Source organism: Cucumis sativus, chromosome 1 (genome assembly GCF_000004075.3).
Source record: "Cucumis sativus cultivar 9930 chromosome 1, Cucumber_9930_V3, whole genome shotgun sequence".
NCBI lineage: Eukaryota > Viridiplantae > Streptophyta > Magnoliopsida > Cucurbitales > Cucurbitaceae > Cucumis > Cucumis sativus.
In genome coordinates, this window is record NC_026655.2 from 12,038,333 (window position 1) to 12,065,432 (window position 27,100).

At 36.7% G+C, this 27,100-nt stretch overlaps 2 protein-coding genes across 2 annotated transcripts; one reads left to right on the forward strand and one right to left on the reverse strand.

The window, feature by feature from the left end:
- The first annotated feature begins 117 nt into the window (after positions 1-117).
- Positions 118-12,811, forward strand: LOC105435495 (mitochondrial pyruvate carrier 4). Its single transcript, XM_011656850.2, has 5 exons — positions 118-351; positions 3,634-3,732; positions 3,972-4,024; positions 11,480-11,553; positions 12,494-12,811. Exons 1-5 carry the CDS (start codon positions 297-299, stop codon positions 12,537-12,539), a joined length of 327 nt encoding a protein of 108 aa, XP_011655152.1. The 5' UTR covers positions 118-296; the 3' UTR covers positions 12,540-12,811.
- A 607-nt stretch (positions 12,812-13,418) lies between these two features.
- On the reverse strand, positions 13,419-22,535 carry LOC101221727. Its single transcript, XM_004150378.3, has 3 exons — positions 22,044-22,535; positions 14,182-14,355; positions 13,419-13,937 (listed from the first exon to the last, which is right to left on the reverse strand). The coding sequence occupies exons 1-3, from the start codon at positions 22,386-22,388 to the stop codon at positions 13,797-13,799; spliced, it is 660 nt and encodes a 219-aa protein (XP_004150426.1). The 5' UTR covers positions 22,389-22,535; the 3' UTR covers positions 13,419-13,796.
- Between the last annotated feature and the right edge of the window lie 4,565 nt (positions 22,536-27,100).

The following is a 27,100-nucleotide window of genomic DNA, read 5'->3' on the forward strand; positions in this document are numbered from 1 at the left end:
CTAAAACTCTTTTTCTACCCCATTTTTGTCGATTCCCCAATTATATTTGGAAGGAAAAGTTGGAGGGGCATTTTAATGAATTAACACTGTTTGTTTAATTTAGGCTATATTAAATATAGCAAAAAGAAAGGAGACTGAAAAGAGGAATATCAAAACCGCGCTGGCCATTGACCAGTTTGGCCGCCTCGAAAATCCATTTCTATAAGAACACATTTCTTTTGATTGAACAGATTCAGAAGTAAATTCGAGCTGGTGGCAAGGGCCTTTGAGCTTGAGGACAAAGAAGAAGAGTATTTATGGCGGCTTCGAAGCTCCAAGCGTTGTGGAACCACCCTGCTGGCCCTAAAACCAGTTAGTTTCCTCGATCTTTCACAATTCATGTTGTAATTTTTGTTCTTTACGGAGCAAATTGAAGTATGTTACCTCTTTTTTCTTATAGTCATCTATTTCTTTTTTCATACCATCTCATTTTCTAAGCAGAATTTGGGTCGCGATAGATCCATTTTCAATATGATTGATTAAATTTATTTGGAATTGTAACGTTGCGATGCTCATTTTCTCGTGTATTATGTGGGTCGGGTAGCCCATGACCATTGATTTTCAGATGGTTTGAAATGCAGATGAAGCCCAGATAGTTTTATAGAATGCTTAGTGCAAAATCTGAAATGAGTATTTAGCAACTACTAGTCAGTCAACGTGAAATTATAACGTGGATGTAAGAATGGATTCTTTGGATTTAGTCCTATCACCTTTGTATTTAGACCCCATGCATAGCCCACTTGTTTCTCGTGAATATCTCGTGTAGAGGAAAAGATTACCTTTTGATTGGATATAGAGCTATTACCTTTGCGCAAATTGAAAACATAATGATATCTCAAGGAGAAGCAAATAATCGAATCAGGAGATATGAGTCTCAATTTATCGTTTTCTGGACAAACTTTTCCCACCTATGAATCGTACTTCCTTAATATTCCTGCTAGGATGTGTTTTGATAGGGAATTGTGCTTGTGTTCTTTTTTCTTTTTTTTTAGCGTCAGAGCTTGTTTACGTGCATCTCCACTAATCTCAAGGGACAACTTGCTTGATCCTACAACATTTGAGTGTCAAGGAAACTCGTAAGATCCCCTTCTTAGCCATTTACTTACAACTAGCTCAACCCATGAAGGTTGAATTGTGCTTGTTTTAGAAACTCGTAAGATCCCCTTCTTAGCCATTTACTTACAACTAGCTCAACCCGTGAAGGTTGAATTGTGCTTGTTCTCTTAAAAGCACAAATATGGGTATGACTTATGCGACAGATATGTGACATGGACATGACAACATGCTATTATTTTAGAATCTACATATGGACATGGCAATGACACATTTATTAAAATATTCATTTGAAGAAAATATGTATCATTTTTACACAAGGGAATTCGAAGTCAATGAGCTTATGCATGTATGTACTTAAAAAATTAGTTTGATTTCAGTCTAAAATATTATTATTTCCATTATAATTATTTTTATTATATGTGTCTATTACTTAGCAAGTGTTTGATGCATAAATGTTCCATGCACTTCGACTTTGTATAACTAGTGTCTAACACATCTATACCACTAACAAGTGTGTGATATGTGTCCGACAAGCGAAACTGAAGTGTCTTTATCTTGTAGCTCCTACTTCATGGTGAGGGTAAAGTTACTAAGTGCTCTTGGTTGTGCTTCAAACCATTACTATTTGACTCGAACCTGTTCTAAAAAAGTCTAGGCATTTTGAATTGTTTGTTGACACAGACAAAGTCAAGGAAAACCTCTTAAATTATTTCAATATTGAACCTTGGACATATAATAGTTCCAAATCGAATCTCTTTAGAAAGATCATTTGTTTGTCTCATGATAGCCTGCTCCAGTTCCCTTATGAAACTTTCGTTATTGGGTTAGCCACACACTTCACGTTCTTGACTTGTAGGGCATCAATGTATCATCACAGAGGCTGTAATTCTCAAGTTGGAAATTTCTCTGCAAGAAATTTACTCACATATTCACCAATGAGAGTGGAAATTGCCCATAATATTTTTTTTTATAACAACAAACGACTTTTATTGAGAAAGAATGAATGAATACACAAGTGCACAAAAAACAAGCCCACAAAAAAAAAGAAAAAGGAACCGCTACAAGAAGAGATTCCAACTAAACAAAATCAAATTCATCAGATAACTCCAAAAAAGCTTTTGATATTGAAGCCCAATGAGAGACATGAAGATAGACATGCGCTCACAAGTCTCCACTCACCCTCTTGACCCCCCTAAACATCCTACTATTCCTTAAACCCTACAACACCTGTAAAATAGCACAAACGTTAACACTCCAATATTATTGTGCCTGATTCTTTGCCTTCATATTCTTCCACTTTGTCATTTCTTGTAAGAAACTCCTATCAAAGACATAAAAAAGACAAGCCCACAAAAGGAGTCATCTCCTATCTATAGGAAAGGACCTCAATCCAAAAGAACACTACCAAAATTAATAGTTATAAAAAGTTTAGTTAACGAATGCCCATAAAAATATATTAAATCTCACAACCTCCCAACTCCTCCAAAGTCCTCCACTTCTTTAAAAATGCTCATTTCCTCATGAGGAGACACTCTCCAAAAGAAAGTGAAAAAAAGGCATACCATAGGAGTCCCTTTATCCCAAAGAGGGAAAGATCAGCAGTATCTCCTCAATCCTAGAATGGTAGAGGACAATACCTATTGTGTTCCACAACTACAAACACACTGAGGCACATTGACTCCAAGGGGAGTAGCAAGCAACCCCACAAAAAATAATCAAGATCTTCCTTCTACTTTGTGATTTTCGATGAAGTAGTATTAAAATGTTCCAAGTGGTTACCTAATCTGAAGTTTGAACTATGAATTTTTGTTTTTTTAATATGGATCAAAAGAAACTATATTTTTCTCATCACAGCATAAGGACATCTTTTGTATTTTTTTTTTTTTTATGTTGATAACCTTGTTTCTTATTCACAAATAAATAAACAAAAATTAGATATCTTCCTTGCTTGGACTAATGTCTCATGATACGATTCCTTATTGAAAGATTTACCAACTGGATTTTATAATAGGATGTGGCTCATACCTACATTAATGTAAAATAAATTGTGACATGATATGCCTAGAAATTTTATTGCAAAATCTATTGTAGGAATTCCTGGTATTAGATATGAAATAAACTTCTGTGGCCTTGTAATGAGCATCACTAAAAGTAATTACAATATATTTTACTAATCTCAATTGGAAGGCTTTGTTTTATAATAACTCTTTGGAGAAGGGTTGCTTCTTCTCGAACACCCCAGTTTTTGTCCTTTTTTGTTCTTTGGTAATATCTTCCTCTCTTTTTCTTTTTCTTTTGAAAAGGAAACAAGACTTTTCATTGTTAATAATATTGTTCATTATTAAAATGAACAACCAATTATCATTTGTGGTCTTGTAATATTATTGTTGCTGTAGCTTTTCAGTTCTCCGCAATGTTGGCATGTAATGGCAATAATTGAGATCATTCTATTGATAAGCAATTTTTTCAGTCTATGCTTTAAACTAAATATGCCATCTGTACATGATTTCTATGAGCTAAATTTTGTTTGTAACACAGTTCACTTCTGGGCACCAACCTTTAAGTGGGGTATCAGTATAGCCAATATTGCTGACTTCTCTAAGCCACCAGAAAAAATTTCTTATCCTCAACAAATAGGTATGTGTGTTATCTGTGACATTAGATGTTCAAAGGGATAAAAAAAAAGGTCATTCAAGCCATGTAAACTTCGTACCTTTTCGGTTTTTCTATCACCTAATTCTTTTCTCATGTGCTCTCGTATTGCAATTTTGAAGGAGAATCAATAATTTAATATATTTTCCTTTCTGTTATAGTTTGATTTCGAGTTAGAACAATTCCTTTATTGACTTTGTTTTGCTCACTTCATATGCATCCAGCTGTTACAGCCACTGGAGTAATCTGGTCACGTTACAGCACCGTGATCACACCGGTAAGTTAAAGAAATGATTTGACGAATGAACTTGGAAACATAAACTTAAAGTGATACTAATACAACCATATGAATGACCCATATTTTGTACAGTATAAATATTATGAAGATTGTTGGTCTCCAAGTCATGTTGGTTCAATATTTTTATTTCATTTACATTTTTTTGGATGAAAAATTATGATAGTTTTTCTATCCTGCATAAGTTAAATATTCTTAGAAGTGGCTTTTGTGCCATATAATCATAAGACCTTGTCTTGGTCTTTTAACAAGGAGCTACATAAGAAAGGGTGCAACCCTTGCTGCACTAAGTAGAGGAGGGATAGATTCATGTGGGAACATTGGGAATTTTCCATCATACGTTCTAGCTAGAAAAAAGATGGTCATCACTTTCATTTCTGTATTTCTGAAGGATGCTTTTCGTAATTAATTATTAATTGGGGTGGATTTCTTGGAGTTTTACTTTGCTTCAAATGTAATATCAGAGGATCCTTTAGGGATATTGAAAAATGGAAAAAAAATAGTCTCTTTTCACATGAAAATTGGGCAGTATAGAAGCATAGTAGACCTGTATCTACCATCGATTTTGGGGACTAGGCTAAGTTGAAATTTGGACCTCCCTTCAGAGTCTGGGACTTCTGGATGTTTCGAAGCCATTGGTTATCATTTTCGCAGTCCAACCAGAATTTCTTCTAAAATCCTAAATAGCTTGGATTATAGTTCAGCAAATTGAAGTTAAAGGAAATGTTTGTGGTTTCAGTTAAACTTCAATTGAAATTACAAAGGGACATTCAGGAAGTGCTTTTGTTCAAACTAGGTGTTGAAGGAGAAATTTTGGACCAACCACAAATCGCCATGTCGTTTCTCAAATTAATGAAAAGATTGCAAATCATTAAATTTAAGACTAATTAAAGGTTGATTGTGTCCCAAATTGAAATTGAAGACATAAATTGGAGAATCCCGTTGATGCCAAGTGTTTTCATTGTCACTGTTGGATTAAATAAAATTAATTTGGTCCAATTTGATATTATTGTTTGGGCTAAAGTCCAATTGAGCCCATAAATAGGCCTAATTAAGCAAGCTAAAATGCTAAATAAATCCCAAATCTAATTAGTTGGGCCCAAGGAGCCAGATCCATGGACCTACCAAACCAAAACCCACAAAGTCCGCCAAAAAACTCTATCAATAAAGGAGTTCTCTTCATTTGTGAGGTTCAAAAAATTGAGAATTCTCCCAATAGCAAGAAGTCCTTCATGACTCCAAGACTGAACCACTCCTGAACCACTCCTTGAAACTCAACTTCTTTGGAGATACTATTGAAAAGAGAGACAACGAGTTCACACCAATTTACGTGGAAACCCGAGTACCGGGAGAAAAACCACGATTGTTTGTGTTGTTATTATTTTCTAATGAATAAAGCAATAGGTACAAGGGAGAATAAATAGAGTACACAATGGAATATAAAAGGAAAAGATTTAGGAAAATAAGGAATACATTCCCATAATCTTTCCATAATTATTCTAGGATTCTAACAAGGAAAAAGCCTAGAAAAAAAGGAAAGAATTCCAACAGATACAAATATTTTTCCGAGACTCCAACTTCAAGAATATCAAGTACTTTGCTTCCATACATCAAGCGTACACATTCAATCGGGAGAGAATTAGAGAATCAAGTACTAGAGATTGAACCACATTGCATTAAATCAACATAAACACAACATCAACATATGTTTAACTCCACAAAAACACGTTTCTCTAGAAACCTTGTGCAAACACTAGGGTCTATGATGTGCCTTCATTTCAGCCCTTATCTTGACTTCTTCTATAGGGTGCAAAGAAGGAATCTCTCTTTAGTTCTTGGTCCCTCAATACGTCCTTTGTGTAGGTGCTGTCAGGAAACATCTGAAAATTTATTTCTGTGTTGTTCTTTGCTTGTTGTGGGTGGTGCAAGTTGCTGGCTTTCTTTAATTTACCTATTTTCCCCCTTGGTCAGGTTGATGATTGGTTATTGGAAACTTTTGGTGGTTGGAGTTTAAGTGGAAATTTCGGGTTTTCTGGAAGTTTGCCTTAGAGTTCCCTTGTGGCGTTTGTGGTTGGAAAGAAATAGAAGGATTTTTTAAGCAAGTCCTCTTTTTTTTTAAGTGTTTAGGATTTTATACAGCTTAATACTTCATGGTAGTGCCATACTTCAAGGAAATTCTGTTGTAATTTTCATCTTGCTTTGATTCGTTTGGATTGGCAAGATTTTCGTAAGTAGCCCTTTGGGTGGGGGTTTCCTCTTCCCCAGCCTTTAGGCTGTTCCCTTCCTTTTTGTTTAATGTAGTAAAAAAATTAAAAACAAATTAAGCAAGGTTGATAATTCTTTGGACCACCTTTGATACAAAACAATTTCAGAAGATGAAAAGTTGGACATTTCTCCCTTTTTACCCTCGGCCGAAGGTCAACTAGATCCAATACGATTAAATGATCATGAACATTTGCTCTCAATTGTCAATGGGCAGATATTCAAAGTTTTATTGTTCAGAAATTGGAATTTGAGAAGAACAAAGGTGTTTGTTTAAACAATTATGTGTAGGATAAGGTGGCTTCCATAGGTCCAACAAGAAAGTCCTCCCAAGTGTTTGGAGATAAGAATTTGTTTACTTATTCTTTTTTCTACACTCAGTAAAACGGTATTGTGAACTCCACATTCTGCGTTTAGTTCTTTACCTTGAGAAAAGGAGTTTTCAGCATTTATGGAAAATTCAAAAGAAGATTATGGATATTTGAATTCAAACCTTTTAAGCAAAGATAATTCTCTCTTTTGTCTTCTATCTTATCATTTTGTGTCATTAATTAGACTAAGGAAATTGGAAGAAATTCTAGCTTGATTGGGGTTGATGATTCAGTTATGGAGTACATTATTGGTATGAGTGGTTTGAAATTAAAGGGTCCAATTACTCAAAAAGCTACGGAGACTGTTGATCGTGAAAAAGATGTGTATCTAGAAGTTCTGGGCACCTTATTTTGTGAACTTCTCCCTCAAACTGTGGAAGATAATCGTAGATTTGCAATGTTTCAAACAACATTGATATTCTCAAACAAATGATAAAAAGGGGACTTGAAAGGAGAATTCTCCTTCTAACCTGTCTTTGGACACTATTGTGATCTTACAAAATCCCCTCCCTCCATCCTTAGTATCTGGAAAATTCTCAGCTCTTATAAAAACAATCGGTTTGCATTTTTGTGAAATTTTCCCATTAATATCAAAGAAAAACCATACATGAAATTGCTGGTTTTGTTTTTCTTGGAAGAAAGTGATCTCATTACGTCTAATATGATCTGTGTTTCAAGGAAATTGTATTTCTGTTGTCTTCCACATTTCTTATCTTTGGTTAAGAAGAATTCATTTGATCAAGTTGGGTTGGGTAGCGTATCTGGGTTCTCAGTTGTTTTATTAGTTGGTTTGGATATCATTAGTGGTAGTTTCTCATGAGGAATTTGTTAATTTGGCTTCTAGGGCGTAGCTCTGGGTTTTCTTGAGATTTGTTTGAGGTATATCTTGTTGAATAGTTTTCTGCTTGTTGGTTGTTCTCTGGGAAGTTAAATTGCCTTTTTCATATGGAAGTTGCCTTTGTCTCCAATTTTTAAACGGAGCTATTTTTCATGTAGGAACGAAAGATTGGCTATAATTTACAAAAAGAGAGGCTCTGAGTAGTTATTGTGTTTCCATTGATGATGATAGAATACTTTGTGAAATACAAACGAGCTTGGACGCATTTCCTACATTTATGGCCAAACCCTTTTCTTGTCTCTCAAAATATTATCAGAATTGTCAACCAACCATTTTCTCTATATCAAGGTTGATAATCACTTCCTTTTTTTTCCTCTCGTATTCTTCAAAGAGCTCATTAGCTATTAAAGAAGCATTAATGATTTTGCAATTGGGTTATAAATTTCACTGTTTGTGGATGACACTTCTAGATGGAACCTCCTCCAATGACCTTACTTGAACATGATTTGTTCTATAGATTGTAGAATTGTGTGCTCGAGTTCTAAAGAAAGAATCTCCACCACATTGTTTTTTCTCTATGAAAGTTCTCATCCCTTGTGATAGTGAAGATCAATGTCCATAGGGACAGTCCCAGCCAATCTCTCGACACAGATCAATCTCTTGCCAAATCAGGGACAGATTGTTAAAATATGGAGTAGCATCCATTGTCCTCTGCTTGCACTCGTGAACCTGCTTACACAAAGTATAAAGGCAAGATGCATTTTGCCTCTTTGAAAATAACTTCTGAACTATCCCATATGTCCCTAGCGGTAGCGACATACAACAAGGGTTTCCCAATTTGAGGTTCCATACTGTTAATTAACAAAGACTGAACAAGAGAGTCCTCCCCTTTCCAGATTCGCTCTTGAGGGTTTCTTGGTGTATGCCTCAATACCTCTCCTGTTAGATACCCAAATTTGTGACACCCCTCAAAGGCCATCTTAATGGATTGAAACCATGAGAAATAATTCTAGCCATTTAATTTCTCCCTTCCAATTACTCTTGTGGAATTTTCCATAAAGCCAGATAAGTAATTTGTAGCTGTTAAGGTAGGGAAAGAGGTTACCGAGTTCTCCAAATACATTGATAAGACTGAAGGAGTGGCAGAATTTGTGGAGTTTGTAGGTCACTTCCCTTGCTCCTCCAAAGTCTTTGGTTCCCTTCTCTAATGCCTGTTCAGCGTCCACTAAAACTTTTTCTGGGAAAGCCCCAAGTACTTAATCTTCCTCCATCTCACATTCTCCTTCCCTTTCTTTCTTGGCCAAATCTGAGGCAAGAGCCAAGTCGTAAAAGCATTCAAAACCTAAGAAACTCCTGCTTTTATTCAAGATGTTCCCAAAGTAGTTTGTTAGAAGAAAGAGGTTGAAGTAGGCCTCAAAACAAAAATCTATAAAAGCATGTTAGATCAGAATTGGAATTTGTTAGATGGCAAAGTGTGACCAATTTCAAGCCCCATCCCATTCAAACAGGACAGACCCTCAGAGCCATCCTCAATTTAATTACGGTTTTTTCTTTACCTAATTCAAAGGTAAAAAATTTTAGAGGCTTTCCTGGCGAAACTCCGATCCCTTCGTCTACAAAGAAGTGTGTTTTGGATTTTGAGTCTCCTTTAGTGTAAGCAGTGAGGAAGCCAACCATTTGTTGAAGTCAGCTTAAAAGGAGGATTAATCGCTAAAGGACCCTTTAAATTAAAATCTGATTTAAATGCCCGTTCCAGCCTGAGGAAGATTTAAATTTTGAAAAGCAGGTTCCTGTAATTGCCTTTCAAGCTCAACATTGTGAAATTCCAGAGCATTTGAAGTCTTTTGTTGAGAAATGTGGAACAATTCTGGTTGAGTCCTCGAAAGTAGATTTTTTTTTCTGTTTCATCACTCAATTATTTCTTAATTTTGAATAGTGGATCACAAGGTTTTCAACGGATACTTTTGATAGTTTGGTCATCCACTGCTTCTTGGTCAACATAATACGGATCTAGATTCTAGTCATTCATTCTAGTTTTAAAGGCACTTAGGAGGCATGTTGAAGCAAGGATCTTGTTTGGACTGACTCCTCTTTATTCCAGAAGTTTGTTTTTGGCAGTTCGGAGCTCTGGTTGGTTTTTTCATCATTTTTTGGTGGGCAAAATAATGGTTTCCTCTTGGAAAAGAAATTGATGTTAGATTGCAGTACGCTGGGTCAAAAGTTTTTAGCAAGACTTCTCAGGCTTGGGATCATTTTTGCCTTTTCTTGGTGTTTCCTACTCCATTCATTTTGAAGCTTTTAGTACGCAAGTCTTCAGCTGAATTTGAGCTTCTTAATGTCCCTGGTGTTTCCTCTCCATTCATTTTGAAGCTTTTAGTGTGCAAGTCTTCAGCTGAATTTGAGCTTCTTATTGAAAGAACATTATTTTTGCTTTTTAGTTAGTTCTCTTTTATTGGCTTGAGATCTAGAGGATTTTGTTCAGCTTGTTTGTAATGTTATCTTGTTTATCTTTTACTCATTTTAGTCCTAGTAAAAGTCTTTTGTACTTTGAGCACTAATCTCATTTATTATAATTAATAAAGAGCTTCGTTTTCTTTTTAAAAAAAAGTGTGGTGCACCATCCACATAATTTGATGGGCATGGCTAATTGCTATTGAGATATTGTTGGGGAAACGAGCTTAAAGGAACTAAGTAGGGGACCATAGCAATGGCAGGAGTATCCTTCATTTGATTGTGAGAGCTCTTAGTTGGGGATGAAGGATCAAGATCTGAAGGAAATATAATATTTGTGGCGCACGGGTCTCAAAAGTGCGATGGTGGTAGTTTATCAGTCGGTTGTACAAAGAGATTAGGGCACGTTGATTGGACAACTCACAACTCACAACTCACAGGATGGAGAACAAACTTCTGCTTGGCGCATGTTCTTCAACAAAATGTCCTTTGATGTTTGAAAATGAGTGTAGGGCTATGAAACGTAGGCATGTAAGCAATGGAGTAATCGTCCTGGAAAAGAGGTCAATGTTGACTTTGTTGCCCGAAGTCTAAATTGGAAGGGATGAACCTAAATGAGTTTTCCTTCATTCTGATGATAACTTCAACCATATCAAGGAGAGATGATGGTTTTTTTTTGTTGCAATTTCACAAATCCCTCCACAAGCGCCTCCAATGAACTAAATTATATCAAGACTCCATTTTGTCCTGAAGAAGGGGTCTGATGTTCCTTTGGGTGGTCAGGGTGATTACTTGATGCATTCTGTAGGATTCTTTGTTGGAAGTTAAGTGGGAAGGGACATTAATGGAGGTTGGTGTAGGTGTAGTGGTTGGTGGGAAGTCTTTAAAAATATTCCAGCCTTTCTGTTTTCACCGCTGGGACAAATCAACTTTGCGCATCAACCATTTTCTTCCAGCTTAGTAGTCTCTGCACAGTGCCCCATTCTGCTCGATAACTTCTCAACCGACATGCCATCCTTTTTTCTTTAAAGAGTTTTTGAATGAAAGGGACTCCATGAGGCTAATGAGGGTAGATAAAAGCTAGGCTGGAAACTCCACTGAATAGAGGAGAAAGTAGTGTCTTCGGTGTTCAGTAACTAACTCTGCTTCCTTTTCAAGCTTGGTCAGTTTCAATGGAAATTTCTTCCTTCTTGGAAGGAAGACTTTGGTGGGGCGTCACTGGCCATTGAAGAGCGACCATAAGAGGTTATTTCCTGGTCGGGGGGTTGGCCAGAGGGGATTCTTGGTTAGGTAGGATCATGGATGTAGAGAGAGGTCTTCAATATTATGTGCTGACTTTGACAGTGGTGTGAAAAACATACATAAACAATAAATAATAAGATTAAAAGTCAATTGACGCTGAGTTCTTATTTTATCCCTTTAAGTACCTTCATCAATCAATAGGATTAAACCTTATCTTAGCTAATGGCTACACTTTCTAGCTCTGAATATCTTTTTTGTTTCTGGAAAATGCAGAAGAACTGGAACCTTTTTAGTGTCAACATTGCAATGGCAGGGACTGGCATCTACCAATTGACAAGAAAAATACAGTAAGTCATCTCTCACTTCTTCAGGCTCATGAAGAAAAACATTTCTCAGCATTGATTCTAGTGGGTCAAGGGGATTTTGTTGTGATCTAAAATTAGTAATAAGTACAAGCTTTATGTTTACGTTATCGACATTTTTAACTTAGAGCCTAATTTTCATGTGAATATGCTATTTGCATTTTTTCAACTTTATTTTATCTTTTTTGCATCAATCATGTGCATCTTTGCCACTAGTTTTAGAATGTACTTTTGAATATTAAGTCCGCAAAACTTTTTAAATCTAAGATGTAAAAGGAAGAACCTTCCATACGGACTAGTTGGTCTCCATGTGATTTTGTTTCATGGCAACTAATCACTTTCATCTTCATTGAGGCAAATTTTATACTTGATAGAAATTAGACTTCAATTGTATTTATGTTTTCTTGAATGTGAACCTTAATATATTCACACAAAATAATGGTGTAAAAAAATGAACGTACGAGACTCCCCATTTAGGAATATATTAGGATTATCAGTATGTTTATAAGTGGGGGCATATTAACAAATAACTAAGGAGTTCGTTAGGGTTATAAATAGAGACAGTGGGATTGGAGCAAAATTGGAAGGGTTTCAGAAGTTGACTTTGGAAGAGAAATCTCACGAGAGGCTCCTATTATATTATAGTTTCCCTTGTATTTCAATAATTTTTTTCGAGTGTTCATGTGTTTCTTTGTATTCTTAGAGTTGTATCCTAACCCATTCGATGATTATAACAAAATGTTAACAAGCTTTAACGTAACTAAAAGAAATATTTGTTAGAAAAGTGAGTTTAGAAAGATATAACCACTGTATTTTACCTTGAACTTTGCTGAGTTCTTAGTTGGATATTTTGGTAGGATTGTTTGTGATTGATCGATCTTCTCTTTACTAATTTTACATTTCATTTGCAAAATGGTTGTAACAGGCATGATTATTTCTCCAAGGAGGAAGTAGCTGTTGCCAAAGAATGACGACGAAATATGATCTATTCTTCATTTATCTCTGTGACGATCAAAATTTCCCTTACTTTTTCATGCATCTCCTCCTCCAATTCTGACCTACCAAAGTCTCTATGACTTCTCCTTTATTTTCAATCAATTTATCTTTCTTTATTTTACTTTTGTAGCTATGCCACTATGCTTGAAACTGTTCGGAAAAATAAATAAGATCCTATTTAGCCAACATCACACTAATGAAACGCTTCTTAATGGATGAGTTATGGAAATTGTGCATTAATAACATCTATGGAAATTGGTCATCTTGAACTTGATGGAATATAAGCAGTTTATTTCAAGGATATGGGAATAATGAATATGAAAAGAAAAATCTAATACCCAATTGATTTGTTATCTAAAATGCAGAATGAAATCAACGGGTGGAACTCACCCCAATCTAGTAAATTGTTGTAACGAAAAACCATTACTACAGAACTAACATTTTATGAATTGGAAGGGTTCAGGTTGAAATTATTATTATTATTAAAAGTTCTATTAGCATAGCATTTAATTAGTTTTTATTACAAATTTTATTTAGTTAATGATACAAAAAAAGTTAGTACGTATAATATATAATTTGAACTTTTTATTCTAGTGTTGTAAAACACATCAAGCTAGATAAACACGTAAACAACATTTACATTTTGATTTAGCCCATTTTCATTCCTACATAAGCAAGATCTTATATTAATATTAACCTTCTCGTCTAATTTGTTTTAGTCAGATGCTTACTTGATTTTGTAGCAAATAGCATGATATGTTCATTTCTTTCCCATGGGGGACAACCGAATATAATTGGAAGCCAAAATTGAAAAGGAAAAGTAGACATGTTGGGAAGTTAACATGGAGAAGAGATGTGGAATAAACGTCATATATCAATTGAAATAGCAGGGATTGTGAGTTCATTAGACGATCATTTTAACAGTGAAATCAAACAAAGCTAAAATCTCAACATGTGGATAATCGTACACAATTTCTTTGCCTCTCGTAACAGTTTCTTACATTGATATCGAATTTTAAGGATCAAAAAATTGGTACTGTATATTTTCTGTGAACAAATCAAGATTAGAATATGTAATCATACTAGAGAGAAACGATATACTTCCAGGATTAGCAGAGATGTGGGATGTCAAGTAACTCAGTCCCAATAAGAGAATTGAATTGGCAAGGACTAGACTGTAGCTGCTTCTCTAATGTAAAATGACAGGTCCAAGCAATCCAGAAAATCTAAGGTTAGCCCTTTCTCTTGCCATCTCTAATGTGATCAGCTTTTGAACTAGCTTCGCCGCCATCGTCGAGAGCATTCAAGTTCAGACTTAAATCCAAAGTGCTTTCGTTCAAATCTTGACGCACTGGACGATCGTTGTCCTGAGACTGATGAAATCAAAAGGCCGACCATTATACATGTGTTACACTAGAGAAAGATGAAGCTTAGTTCCAAAGGTTACTGAAAATAAGTTCAGAGTTGTATAGCTCATCAGTTTACATTGAGCTTATGGAGCATTGCGTGTATAACTAATTTTGAAAACTTAAGAGTACTCAATACTCACTAAAGAACCCAGAAACGTATAACGTGGCAGATTGAAATTACTTAGTAAGACAACAAAATATAATTTACCTGACTTTCTTCCATTGGCACGTCATTAATATCTGGTTTCTCATCTTGAAGCTCCCCCTTGGTTGCTACTGTACTACTTGGTTCAACATCATCTGATTCTAAAGCTTCATCTTCGACATTATCAGTGGCTTCATTTTCTGCAGCCTCGTTTTTTTGTTCCTCTAACACAGCAATCTGCACACGAAGACAAATAAATGCACTTTAGAACTTCTAAACATTCCACTTATTTATGATTTAGATGTGTACGTCAATCATAATTATGAAGCTTCACCACCATCTTCCATTAAGACAAATGGTACCTAGAAAAAGAACCCAACTGTTGGTGATCCCTTGAAAAGAACCCAACTTTTGGTGATTAATATTAACCCCCCACCCCCCGGAGTATAACACTAAAAGAGAGATATTATGTCCAAAACCAAAACTCCACATATCCTAGGAACTATCTAAATTTTTAAAATAGAGTAAAAAAGTTGTCTTTCTTGTATGAAAACTAACAAAACATCAACAGATGACTCGCTACAGTAAGCAATCTTTATCCCAAAACATTGAAACCAAAACAGCCTTTCTTTAATCATCATCTCAGACCCATCCTCTAAACCAAAGAGATACAAAAATGTCTGGCCACAAATGACCCCCACACCTTCGAAGCAAAGCAAAAGGAAAACTTGTAACGAAGTGATTCAAATCTTCAGTAACACATTTACACTATATACACTTACAGGGTCAACGAGCCTCTTTAAACAAAGTATAAGCAAATGATCCTTCCAAAGACGAGGCAAGAAAAAATATGAATCTTCTTTAGAGTTCAACTTCTAGTGTTTGGAGGAACAAAGAGAAAACGAGGAGAGGGGAGAAAACCAACCAAGGATCGACTTCCATGTGAAGATATCTAAGAGATAAACCTACATACAATGATAACTGAGTAAAGAAAGGTTCACGTCTTGGGTTTAAAATAGTGGAGTAATCAGTAGCACTGTAGTATATATGCCCTATCATTGCCAATTGTATAAAAAAGGATATTAAAAAGAGATATCCTACGTTTTTAAAAGAGGGGGAAAAGACATAGTACAAACTTTTCGTTTTCAAAAAAAAAAAAAAAAACAACTTTCCTTAAGAAAAAATGAAAGAAAACAAGACCAGGTTCACGTCTTGGGTTTAAAATAGTGGAGTAATCAGTAGCACTGTAACATATATGCTCTATCATTGCCAATTGTATAAAAAAGGATATTAAAAAGAGATATCCTACGTTTTTAAAAGAGGGGGAAAAGACATAGTACAAACTTTTCGTTTTCAAAAAAAAAAAAAAAGAACAACTTTCCTTAAGAAAAAATGAAAGAAAACAAGACCCAAAAAAGAACCCCACAAAAGAAGGGGTTTCCAAATGGGTAAAATGTTGCTTAGATAGTACAAAAAAACCTCAAAACTCAAGCCCATGGAGAAACATGAAACCTCACTAAGGACCAAGTCTTACAATAGTCTCTTTCCACACTCCTTGACACTATTGTTTCTCCCACACCACAGATCCCAAATCACAGCATACACACCAGCAAATTAAAGGAGACGCCCTTTCTCTCTAAAGGCAGATGAAGAAGGAATTTCCCAATCATTAGATGAACGTCCCTCTAACAAGCCAACGAGGCATCAAACTCTTGCAAGAAAAAAATCCAAACAGATCTTGTATACGGGCGTCCCTTTAAATAAACTGTTCCTCTCACCCCAAAGATTCCACAATAGCATACATACCCCTGACAGGACACAAGAAATGATCAATCTCCATAAAGTCAAACTGAGAAGGAATTCCTCTATAATCTCAACCAAGTCTGTATCGCGAGCCAACTAAAAGCCATACACCTCAAAAAATAATTACACAGGATGTGCGAAGTTGCATCACAACTAGCTTCAGAAATTGGCCCAACCAAGAAGCACCATCTTCACTATCATGCTTTCTCAAAAAGAATTTCTTAAAAAAGGACATGTCCATCTTTCAATCAAGAGGCCACCACCTCAAGTCTCGATTGTGAGACCTTCAAAATTACCAATGTAGTTGACAAGCTGCCCATCAGAATCACAGCTCTATGCTAGGGGTGCTAGTAGAAAAGAATTAGGAGTTTCACAGTATAATAATTAGCTAAGGAGATTTTGTTATAAACCCTAGGCTTAACTGGTTTAAGTTTGATTATCTTAAAAGAAATAGGGTTTAAGTACATCACAGTGTTTTCAAAACGCAAGGTGCACTTTAAGACGAAAAGTCTTCTAATTGCCTCATGGCGAGAGGTCATAAGGCGCTGCCTAATTGAAGCAAGACATGTTACATAAAATAATTAACAATATTATCTACTAACATTTATATATTATAAAGGCCTATTTTCAAATATAGAAAAATGAACCACAATATTTACAAAATATTACAGTCTATCGTGGTCACAGATAGATTCTGATACTTTGCTATATTTGTAAATATTTTCAGAAGTTGTCATTTAAAAAAAAATTTCCTATTAAATTATTAATAATACCAGCAAATACTCGTACTATAATAGCATTGTTTATCTTTGACATGATTATCTTAAACAACTGAGTTATTTTTTAATTTAGTCAAATTTTTTTACATCATTAAGGTTGTCAATTTGAAATAATAATTAAAGTGAAAAATTTAAGCTGATCTAAAATCTAACGATTGACTTAACATAACTAAATATTACAAAAACTCAGGATTTCTAAACCTACAGTCCAAATCTAATACCGACTTCTTGAACCTGCACTCCAAACAAAATAATTCTAAACCAGCTTAACACAAATGCCCGCTCAAGGGTTATATCTAATCTCTCTAAAACTGGGTTCTCTTCTTTCTGGCTAGGTGCTATCTTAATGATGCCCATCTTATTCATATCTATTCTACATTCCTTTCCCAAATTTAAAGCTCCAATCCTGTATTTTGATAGAAAAGGTATGGAATAAAACTCCATTGTGGAAGCCATGAAACTTTACTTTACTATGCCAGAAAGAATATAACAGTCTGGCAAGAAAGACGTTGGGAGAAAAAGAAACAAGAATAAAAAAATCTTATTGTTGGTAATTACATTATTTCCAGACCATCAGGGAAAAAAATTCCCCATACCTCTTCATCGAATCTGTCTTTTTCTAAGGGATACTTAAAATTTGTCACTAAGTAATGAAAAGCAGATTTATGTTCCAAACTACAAAAAGGTATTAAGGAAAAACTGCCCAGGGAAAAAGTAGAAGCAATAGAGGTACAAAAAAACAAGATAGCAGTTAAAAAGGAACATGGAAATTCTCTCAGTTAAAAAGTTACAATAACAAGGAAACGTATTTTGGGAAGATCATTGGGTGGGGGATACACCTCTCTTCGGCATTTCCTAGGTTATATCATCTGTCTTTAAAAAATTGTGTGGTGCCGAAATTTCTAGATTGGTCGGGGAAATCTGTTTCTTTTTCCTTTGGTTTTCGTCTGCCGTTGACTGTTAGGGAAACGTCAGATGTAGTCTCGCTTCTTTCTTTGGTGGAGGGTTATGACTTTAGGATTGGGAGAAAGGGTGCTCGTGTTTGGAGGCCAAATCCTTTGGAGGCTTTTACTGTAAGCCGTTCTTTAGGACTTTATTAGATCCCTCACCTATTGTTGAATCAGCTTTTAATGTCTTGTGGAAGATTAAGATACCATAGAAAGTTAAGTTATTTTCCTAGCAAGTTTAGCTCAGTCATGTGAATATGTTGGATAAGCTGATGAGAAAGATGCTTTTGTTAACGGGTCCTCTTTTTCGTATCCTTTGTCATAAACCAAAGAAAAATCTTGACCACCTTCTCCAGAAGTGTCAGTATGTGAGTTCTGTTTGGAATGATCTCTTTAAGTAGTATGATATCTTGTTGGCTCAGCAGAGGGATGTTGACTTGGTTCGGGGAGATCTTCCTCGATCCATCCTCCAATGAGAAAGGTTATTTTCCTTTGATGGCAAGGTCGTGCACATTATTGGGGAGGGAGAGGAAAGGAACAATAGAGTGTTTCGAGACGTGGAGAGAAACTCAAGTGAAGTTTGATCTCGAGTGAGGTTTCTTGTTTCTCTTCAGACTTCAGTATTGAAGACATTTTGTAATTACCCTCTGGGCAACATTTTACTTAGTTGGAAATTTGTGGGTTTTTGTGGGCTTGTTTCTTTTTTCTTTCTCTTTTTTTTTCTTTTTTTTTTTTTTGTTTTTTGTATCCCATTGTATTCTTTCTTTTTTTTTTCTCAACGAAAGCAGTTGATTCTATCAAAAAATAAAGATATGGATAAGTCTGCTATTCTAACATGTGTTATCAAAGCCATGCTACAAACTTGATCCTATCAATAAATCCTCATATGTCAAACAATGTGTAGAGGCTTAGACATAATTATGTGGAAATATAGATAAACTCTATGGTGCCTGGCAAAAACTAGCGGCCACTAGTTATCCAATGTAATCTGTAAAGTAAAGGCAACATGCTCAAAAACAAAGATTGTTGCAAGAAGCTCAATAGAACTTTGTTTGGGAGGCAGATTATTAAAAGTTCTACAACACAATGAGCGATAGGTGTTGACTCTATCATGAAAGGATAAGTTGGTGAGCCCTATCAGACTGTGTGCTTTAAAAAGTTAACATGGACAAGAATAAACACTTGATGAGGTAAAGATTGTTCCAAGGAGGGAGGGCTGAAGGGTCCTTACAGGATGGAAACGTATTGAAGTAGGGGAAAACTTACTGTATGTAGAAATTTGATGCGCTTGCATTGTTTCTCAATAAAAGCAATTGTTTTTATAAAAAAAGAAAGAAAATATGACATGTATCAGTACTAAGAAGCCTGTAAGGTGATGCTAAAAGCTAACTTATAGAGCTTGTACATAAATGGTAAAAACTTGGAAAAGCCCAATGTCCTAATAGATGAATAAACGAGTGGTATTTTTTTTTTTTATGAAGCAAACAACTTTCATTGAGAAAGAATGAAAAAATACACAGGTATACAAAAAAACCAGCCCATCAAAACACCCCCATTAACAAAAGGTGGACCAACTATGTAAAATGTTACCTATAGAATAATTACAAAAAAGCTTCGAAATCAAAGCTCAAAGGGAAACATGAAATCTAGCCAAAAACCAAATCTCACTATGCTTCCTCTCCCTACCCGTACCCCTAAAAACCTGCTCATTCCTCTGGCCCCAAATATCCCAAACCCGAAGAAAGCCCTCTTTATCTTTAAATGGCAGATGGAGGAGTAACTCCTCGATCGTCTCTTTGACACTCCTAGAGCCAGCAAAACAAATACCAAACTCTGGCAGGAAAGAGCTCCACATTGCTGCCCTCACATAATGGCAATCCCAAAAAAGATGATCAAGATCTTCCTCTGCCTTCCGACACAGAATGCAACAAAAATGGGCAGATAAGCGAAGTCCCCTTCCCAGCAAGCCTATCCATAAGATGCCCAAGCAAGACTTGCCAGATAAAGAACCTAACTTTCTTGGGAACCTTAGTCTTCTAGACCACATCAAAGACTGACTCAGAATATGAAGAGGAATCTAACAAAAGACCAAACAAGGATTTACACGTGAAACCCCTACTTGGATTAGGAGTCCAGCGAACATCCCTTCTCTCCTCCCTAAAGTTACACCCTTCAAGCAAGGAAAGAGGAGAGATCACCTACATCACTTCCCTCTTGGTCAAATTACAATGGAACCCAAAGGAGAAAGAGACACGATCCACCAAACTAACCAGACAATTCGAGACCATGCAGTTTTTTAACGAGGATAAATGATATAGATGAGAAAATAAAGAACGGAGGGAACTCTCCCCCACCCAATGGTCCTCCTGGAAATACAGGTCCTCACCATCCCACACAAAGCAACGAGTAAACCGAGAGAACATGGGAAGCTCAAAGGAAACTTCCTTCCAGAGATTTCGATGTGTGCCTTTAACCCATTTTGACATCCATTCAATGGGATGGGCGCCATGCTTGCTCACAATAATCCTATGCCATAAAGACTCAGGTTCAAGAGAAAAGCACCAGAGCCACTTAGCCAACAACGCTCCATTACGAATTCTTAAATTGTCAATCTTTAATCCCTCTTGGTTCACAGAACGCCCCACCAACTCCCAACTCAACAAATGGGAACCATGACTTCAGTCAGCCCCCTCCCAGAGAAAATCTCCCATGTATTTCTCCATACTTGCAAATCAAACTAGGGATCTTGAACAGCGACATATAATACACCGAGAAACCACTCATAACAAATCTAATCAGAGTTAACCACCCAGCTTTTGAGAAAAACCTTTTCTTTCATCCCGCCAATCTCTTACAAATCTTGTCGCAAACGAGGTCCCAAAAAGAAATAGCCCTTGGATTGTCCCCCAAAGGAAGCCCAAGATAAAGCAAAGGGAAAGAACGAACCTCATAATCAAACACGTCCCCCATCTCTGAATCCTAATAGCATCCACATTAATACTCATGATGGTGCATTTCTTCCTACTAGCATCCACATTAATACCCATGATGTGCATTTCTTCCTACTAGCATCCACATTAATACCCATGATGGTGCATTTCTTCCTACTGATTTTCAAACCAGACAACTCCTTAAAGAAAGCCACCATATAATTAAGAGTGAGGAAGGACTCTTAATTCCCAAAGCAAAATAACAAAGTATCGTCCGCAAATTGCAAATGCGATATAGTAACTTAATTTCTGCCAATCCTGAAGGGGTCACTAATGTTTCCTGCAACCCCTTTACTTATAAGCCAGCTTAAAACTACGAGTAAGAACAGAAAAGGGGATAAAGGATCCCCTTGTCTTAAACCCCTAGAAGCTTCTATGACCCTTTTGGGGATCCATTGATGAGAATCGAGTACTTCATATTTCTAATACACCCCACATCCACATTCTCCATTTATATCCAAATCCTTGTTTCATCATCACTCAGTCCAAAAAGTCCAAATCCCCATGATCATACGCTTTTTCAAAATCAAGCTTGAGCAAAACACCCTCCTTTTTCTTCAACCTATACTCATCTATAGCCTCATTAGGAATAAGAGCTTGGTCCAAAGTCTGCCTTCTTGTTAAAAAGCACCATGGGCTTCAAATATTGTCGAGGGCAACCTGCAACACTTTCCTTAACCTGTTAGTAAGAACCTTAACCAAAATCTTGTAAACACGGGTGATAAGCCTGATAGGCCAGAACTCCCCAACTCTATTGGCATTTTCCTTTTTGGGAATCAGACACAAACATTTCCACCATCGAGCTGTTCAAAAAACCTCTTTCAAAGAACTCCTTAAAAACTCCTTCCAAATTCTATCAGATACCAGTGCATTTGGAAGAAAGCAATGGAAAACCCATCCGCCCTAGGTGGATTTGTCACCATCGCAGCTGAAAACAGCCTTTTAAATCTCTTCTAAAGAAAAAGGTATCACCAGCTCCTCCTCCTCCCTAGGCGAAATGGGGTTCCAATCAATACCTTCCAGAAAATGCCTGACCATCACTTCAGGACTGAGGAGAAACGAGTGGCATTAATCGACCACACTTCTTAAAAGAAAAAAGTATTTGTTCTACGAATGAAGGACACTGTAGAAATTTCACAAGCACAGGATCCAAACATAAGCAAGCCTTAGGGTTACACCCCAACTGGAAGCCTAAATAGGACATATGCACCGTACTGCGTGGATAAGGAAGCTGTCAAATTATCACGATATGACAAAGGTCCACATTTGCCAATTGCCTACAAGTACACTCAGACACGTAAATCTAAAAATCCCAGTAATGTAGACCAACAAAGCTGCAGCAATGCATTTAAAACTTCAAAATTCAACAAACCCAGATAATTCAAATGAAAGAAAAAGGCGGGTACCGGCATGTATTTAAATTTTCGGCGAGGAGGCTCCTCTGTCACCGTTGGGGTGTCCTCTTTGCCGGCGTTCTTTTCATCGGCGTTGCCATTGTTGAGACTCTGTGTAATAGGCGTCCACTTGAAAAGTAAAAGATGCGAAGCGTTAGTAGAAGAGTTGGCAGTGGCATTGGCGGTAACATTGTTGGGGTTAGTATGGCGCTGAGAGTGGGAATGGTTGTTGGAAGCGGTGGTCGACGGCGCAACGTGGATCCATTTCTTCTTCCACTTCCTGACCGGGCCAGTGAAGACGGTGGCGGGTCCGTAGCGAGTTGAAGAGCGGCCGAGTCGGGCACCAACGCCCTCCATCAATCAATCAATCGGTCGGATCGGTGGCGCTGGCGTCAGGGTGGGGCGTCCGATCCGTATCGGGGGGAAAATTAAAATTGGGAAATTCTTATCTCCTTCCCTCTAAAATGCTTTTTGGCTTCGACTTATTAAAAGACAGATAGCTTCTTCAAAACCGTGTTTCCATCCACGACCTTCCTCCTTGTTTTATCATATCCTGCCCTTCAAAATCAATACCCAATTACTATTAATAATAATTATATTTTATAAAGTGAACTTACCTCAACGATAATTTGTATAGTATTTCTTTATTTGAAAGCTTGTTTCTTCATCTCCACGCTACAATAGTTTTGAAATTAAAATTTTTAGGGTAACTGATGAAGCTATTGCAATTGTAGAGACCAATCAAACTAAAATTTATGTTATACAGATTAATGTTACCTATACTAAGTAGTACAAGTGACAAGATCGGATCGATCCACGGGGAAGCGCAAAGGTTAGTTTGGAAAATTGCCAAAATTAAGACATTTTCAATGGAGTTTGAGTCTTAGGATAACTCTTTTCTAAAAAAGCAGTGTCACACCCAGCCCGATTGTCGCACCTTGCGAACAATTGAGGGTGTGTCGTCGAGACACTTCAACGCATCTTCCCTCCTGGATGACGCGCCAATAATTTAGTGAGCAAAACAACTCTATGATTTAAAAACTGAATGCAGAAAAAGGTTTTTAAAGGAAAGAAGATCAATTCATTAAATAAACGACTATAATAGTACATTTAACCATGGGTGCTTAAGTTCCCCGAGAGAAAATAAATTACAGACTAACTCGACCTTGCTCGCCTAGACGCTACATGTTATGCAGAAAGATTGTGGCCATTACCAACATTATGCGAGTATAAGGCATATAAGGCGATCATAACTGCAAGTTCAATGTTGGATGTCTTTCGCTACCTAGGGGGAAATCAAACAAAATTTGAAAGCTTAGACGAAAATGTCTAGTGAGTGTTGGGATTTATGTCCTAAAACTCTTAGATTGTAAATATAATTCATTGACCGTTAGTAATAGTGTTTTGTAATTTCAATAAATGTTATTGACTATATTATTAGTTTTGTCTTAATAATCCAAATCCAATAAACTAACATCATAAGTTGTTTGATGAGTCTTCAACCGTATGTAGACACACATAGGGATCATTGTTTGATATCAACTTAAATGGTCTGTAGTATAAGGATAAGACTGTGTACTTTATACTGGCAACACTGTGGATATGGCTCACTTTGTATTTGATACAAATGCAATGATCAAACGCATTTGTGTAGGTGACATGCGAGTGAGAGTATCCTATGCAATGAGTTTTTATAAGACCATACTACAAAATAATAATCACTAGATGTAACTTCGTTAACTAGTTATGTTTCTATTTCATTAGGATGACCTAGGTAACTTAGTCTTAATCATGAGTATATTATGAACTCCTGTTCGCGAGGGATTGTTCTTTAATTTGTACGAATGAGAGTGGTCAATCGCCAACTCAATAAGCTTATCATTTTAGGGACAAGACCGAGTGGGGAGCTAGGAATATAATTACACAAGATGAAATTCATGCATTCTTTACTTTAGGGTAAGTAGATGAGTGTTTTCTTAAATGATGTTTCTAGGATTTGAACAAAGGGCTCTACCCTCTATATGGCATATGAGAAGTTTCTATTTATTAGTAGGATCATAAATAGGTTGTTCATTAGATGAGCACTGGTATTTAAGGATCAGAGGTAATCCAAGGGTTAAATGGTAATTTGACCTAGCTGGTGTTACGAACACTCGTGAATGACTAACTTACTATTATTAATCTATATTCGTGGACATAGAAATATATCTACTGTGAGAAAAGTTCAGTTGTGAGTCTTTAGTGGAGTGTACACATAGTTAACGAATATTGATTAATGTGGTTAATGGTGTTATGATATATATATATATATATACATATGTCCTTTATTGTAATTTTACATAGTCTCTAGGGTTTAGTTTATTCTCTATATAAATATGTAACATTTCTTTGACTCAATGATAATAAGACAGATACTTTTCTGAATTCTAAATTACATGGTATCAGAGCCATTAGGATTTCGAATGGCCATTAGCTTCCTCCTCCATTAGGTTTGAAGTTTGGGTTACCTTCCGGTGACCATTTGTCGACACCGCCCATACCATAAGAAGCATCACCTCCGTCCGCCCAAGTCTGTCTTCGTCGATCGCCGGAAAACACCGCACGTGACCGTCACGCGCCGCCGGAACCATCGTCGCCTTCACCCACGCGCCAGCGCGTGAGAAGTCTGATTTGTCTTCCGTCTTCTAGGCTTGTCTCGAACCATTGTTTTCTGCCAGTCTGTACCATTGGGTCTATCAAATAACATTCGGGTTTGACGAAAACCGAAGGTTACACGATTGGTTTTGTGTCTTTTTCCAATTTTGCAGTTGTTTGGATTGATTTTCTCTTTGTTCGTGTGGACTACAATCAACGTGTGACTTCAATATGGCCGACATAAAAAATTTGGTAGTCTCCAACGTTATTCCCTTGGCCTCTAAGATCACAGAACATAAGTTAAATGGATCCAATTATTACGATTGGCGTCGGACAATTTTATTTTATTTGAGAAGTACTGATATGGATGATCATATGACTGAAGATCCCCAAAAGATGCAAAGCAGAAGAAGGATTGGCTTCGTGATGATGCCCGTTTATATCTTCAGATCAAGAATTCAATTGAGAGTGAGATAATTGGATTGGTTGATCACTGTGAGTCTGTTAAAGAACTTCTGGAATTTTTAGATTTTCTATATTCAGGTAAAGAGCAAGTGCATAGAATGTTTGAAGTTTGTATGCAATTTTTTCGTGCGGAACAAAAAGCTGAGTCTGTCACCAGCTACTTTATGCGGCTTAAGAAGATCATTGCCGAGCTTGGCTAGTTGTTACCTTTTAGTCCTGATGTTAAAGTTCAACGAGAGAAGATGACTGTTATGATTTTCCTGAATGGACTCTTACCTGAATTTGGAATGGCAAAGACACAGATTCTCTCTGACTCCAAGATTCCATCATTAGATGATGCCTTCACTCGAGTCCTTCGCATTGAAAGCTCTCTGACTGGTGTGTCTATTCCTCAACCCAGTAGTGCTCTCTTTAGCAAGAACAATAACCCTCGGGCACCTCAGAGGAATAGTACTGATCATCGAAAACCAGAGTCTGTAGAGATTGTTTGTAACTACTGTCGTAAGCCAGGCCATATGAAACGTGATTGTCGGAAATTGCTATATGAAACCAAGAGTCATTACAAGCGTCATCTTCCTCTACTCCGATTGCATCCACTGTTGCCCCAGGTAATATAAAGTGTCTTCTTACATCATCTACCAAATGGGTCATAGACTCTGGTGCCACAACTCATATGACAGGTAATTCTCACCTATTTTCTAGACCGTTGTCCCCTGCCCCTTTTCCATCGGTTACATTGGCCGATGGCTCCACATCTTCTGTTCTTGGCTCTGGCACTATTCACCTTACCCCATCATTTTCTCTCTCTTCTGTGTTACATTTGCCTAACTTATCCTTTAATTTAATTTCTACTAGTCAACTTACTCATAACCTAAATTGTGTTGTCATGTTCTTTTCTGGTTATTGCTTGTTTCAGGATCGTGTGACGTAGAAGATTATTGGTAGAGGATATGAGTCAGGAGGCCTTTATCTCTTTGATCATCAAGTATCGCAAGCTGTGGCGTGTCCTGTCGTTCCCTCTCCTTTTGAAGTCCATTGTCGTTTAGGTCATCCATCTTTGTTCGTGTTGAAGAAACTTTATCCAGAATTTAGGTCTTTGTCCTCTTTAAATTGTGATTCGTGTCAATTTACGAAATTTCATCGTCTTAGTTCGAGTCCTCGAGTCGATAAACGAGCAATTGCTCCATTTGAGTTAGTTCATTCTGATATTTGGGGTCCGTGTCTAGTTGTATCTCAAACAGGCTTTTGTTATTTTGTTACTTTTGCTGACGATCATTCTCGTCTAACTTGGTTATATTTAATGAAAATCGTTCTGATTTATTATCTCATTTTTGTGCCTTTCATACTGAAATAAAAAAACCAGTTTAATGTCTCTATCAAAACTTTGCGTACTGATAATGCGGGTGAATATTTTTCTCATTCTCTTGGCTCTTACTTGTGTGAAAATGGCATTATTCATCAATCTTCCTGTGCTGACACTCCATCTCAAAATGGTGTGGAAGAGCGAAAAAATAGGCATTTACTTGACACTGCCCGTGCTTTATCGTTTCAAATGCATGTTTCAAAAATATTTTGGGTGGATGTTGTCTCTACAGCTTGCTTTTTGATTAATAGAATGCCTTCCTCTGTTCTTAATGGTGAGATTCCCTATCGTGTTCTTTTTCCTACCAAGCATTTGTTTCCTATTGCTCCTAAGATATTTGGTTGTGTCTGTTTTGTTCGTGACGTTCGTCCTCATCATACTAAGTTAGATCCCAAATCCTTGAAGTGTATCTTCTTGGGTTATTCACGTGTTCAAAAGGGTTATCGTTGTTATTGTCCTACCCTTAAAAGGTATCTGGTTTCGCCTGATGTTGTCTTTTTTGAAGATACACCCTTTACTTCATCACCATCGAGTTCGTGTCAGGGGGAGGATGACAATCTTTTTATATATGAGGTTACCTCTCCCACACCATCCTTGTCTACTGATG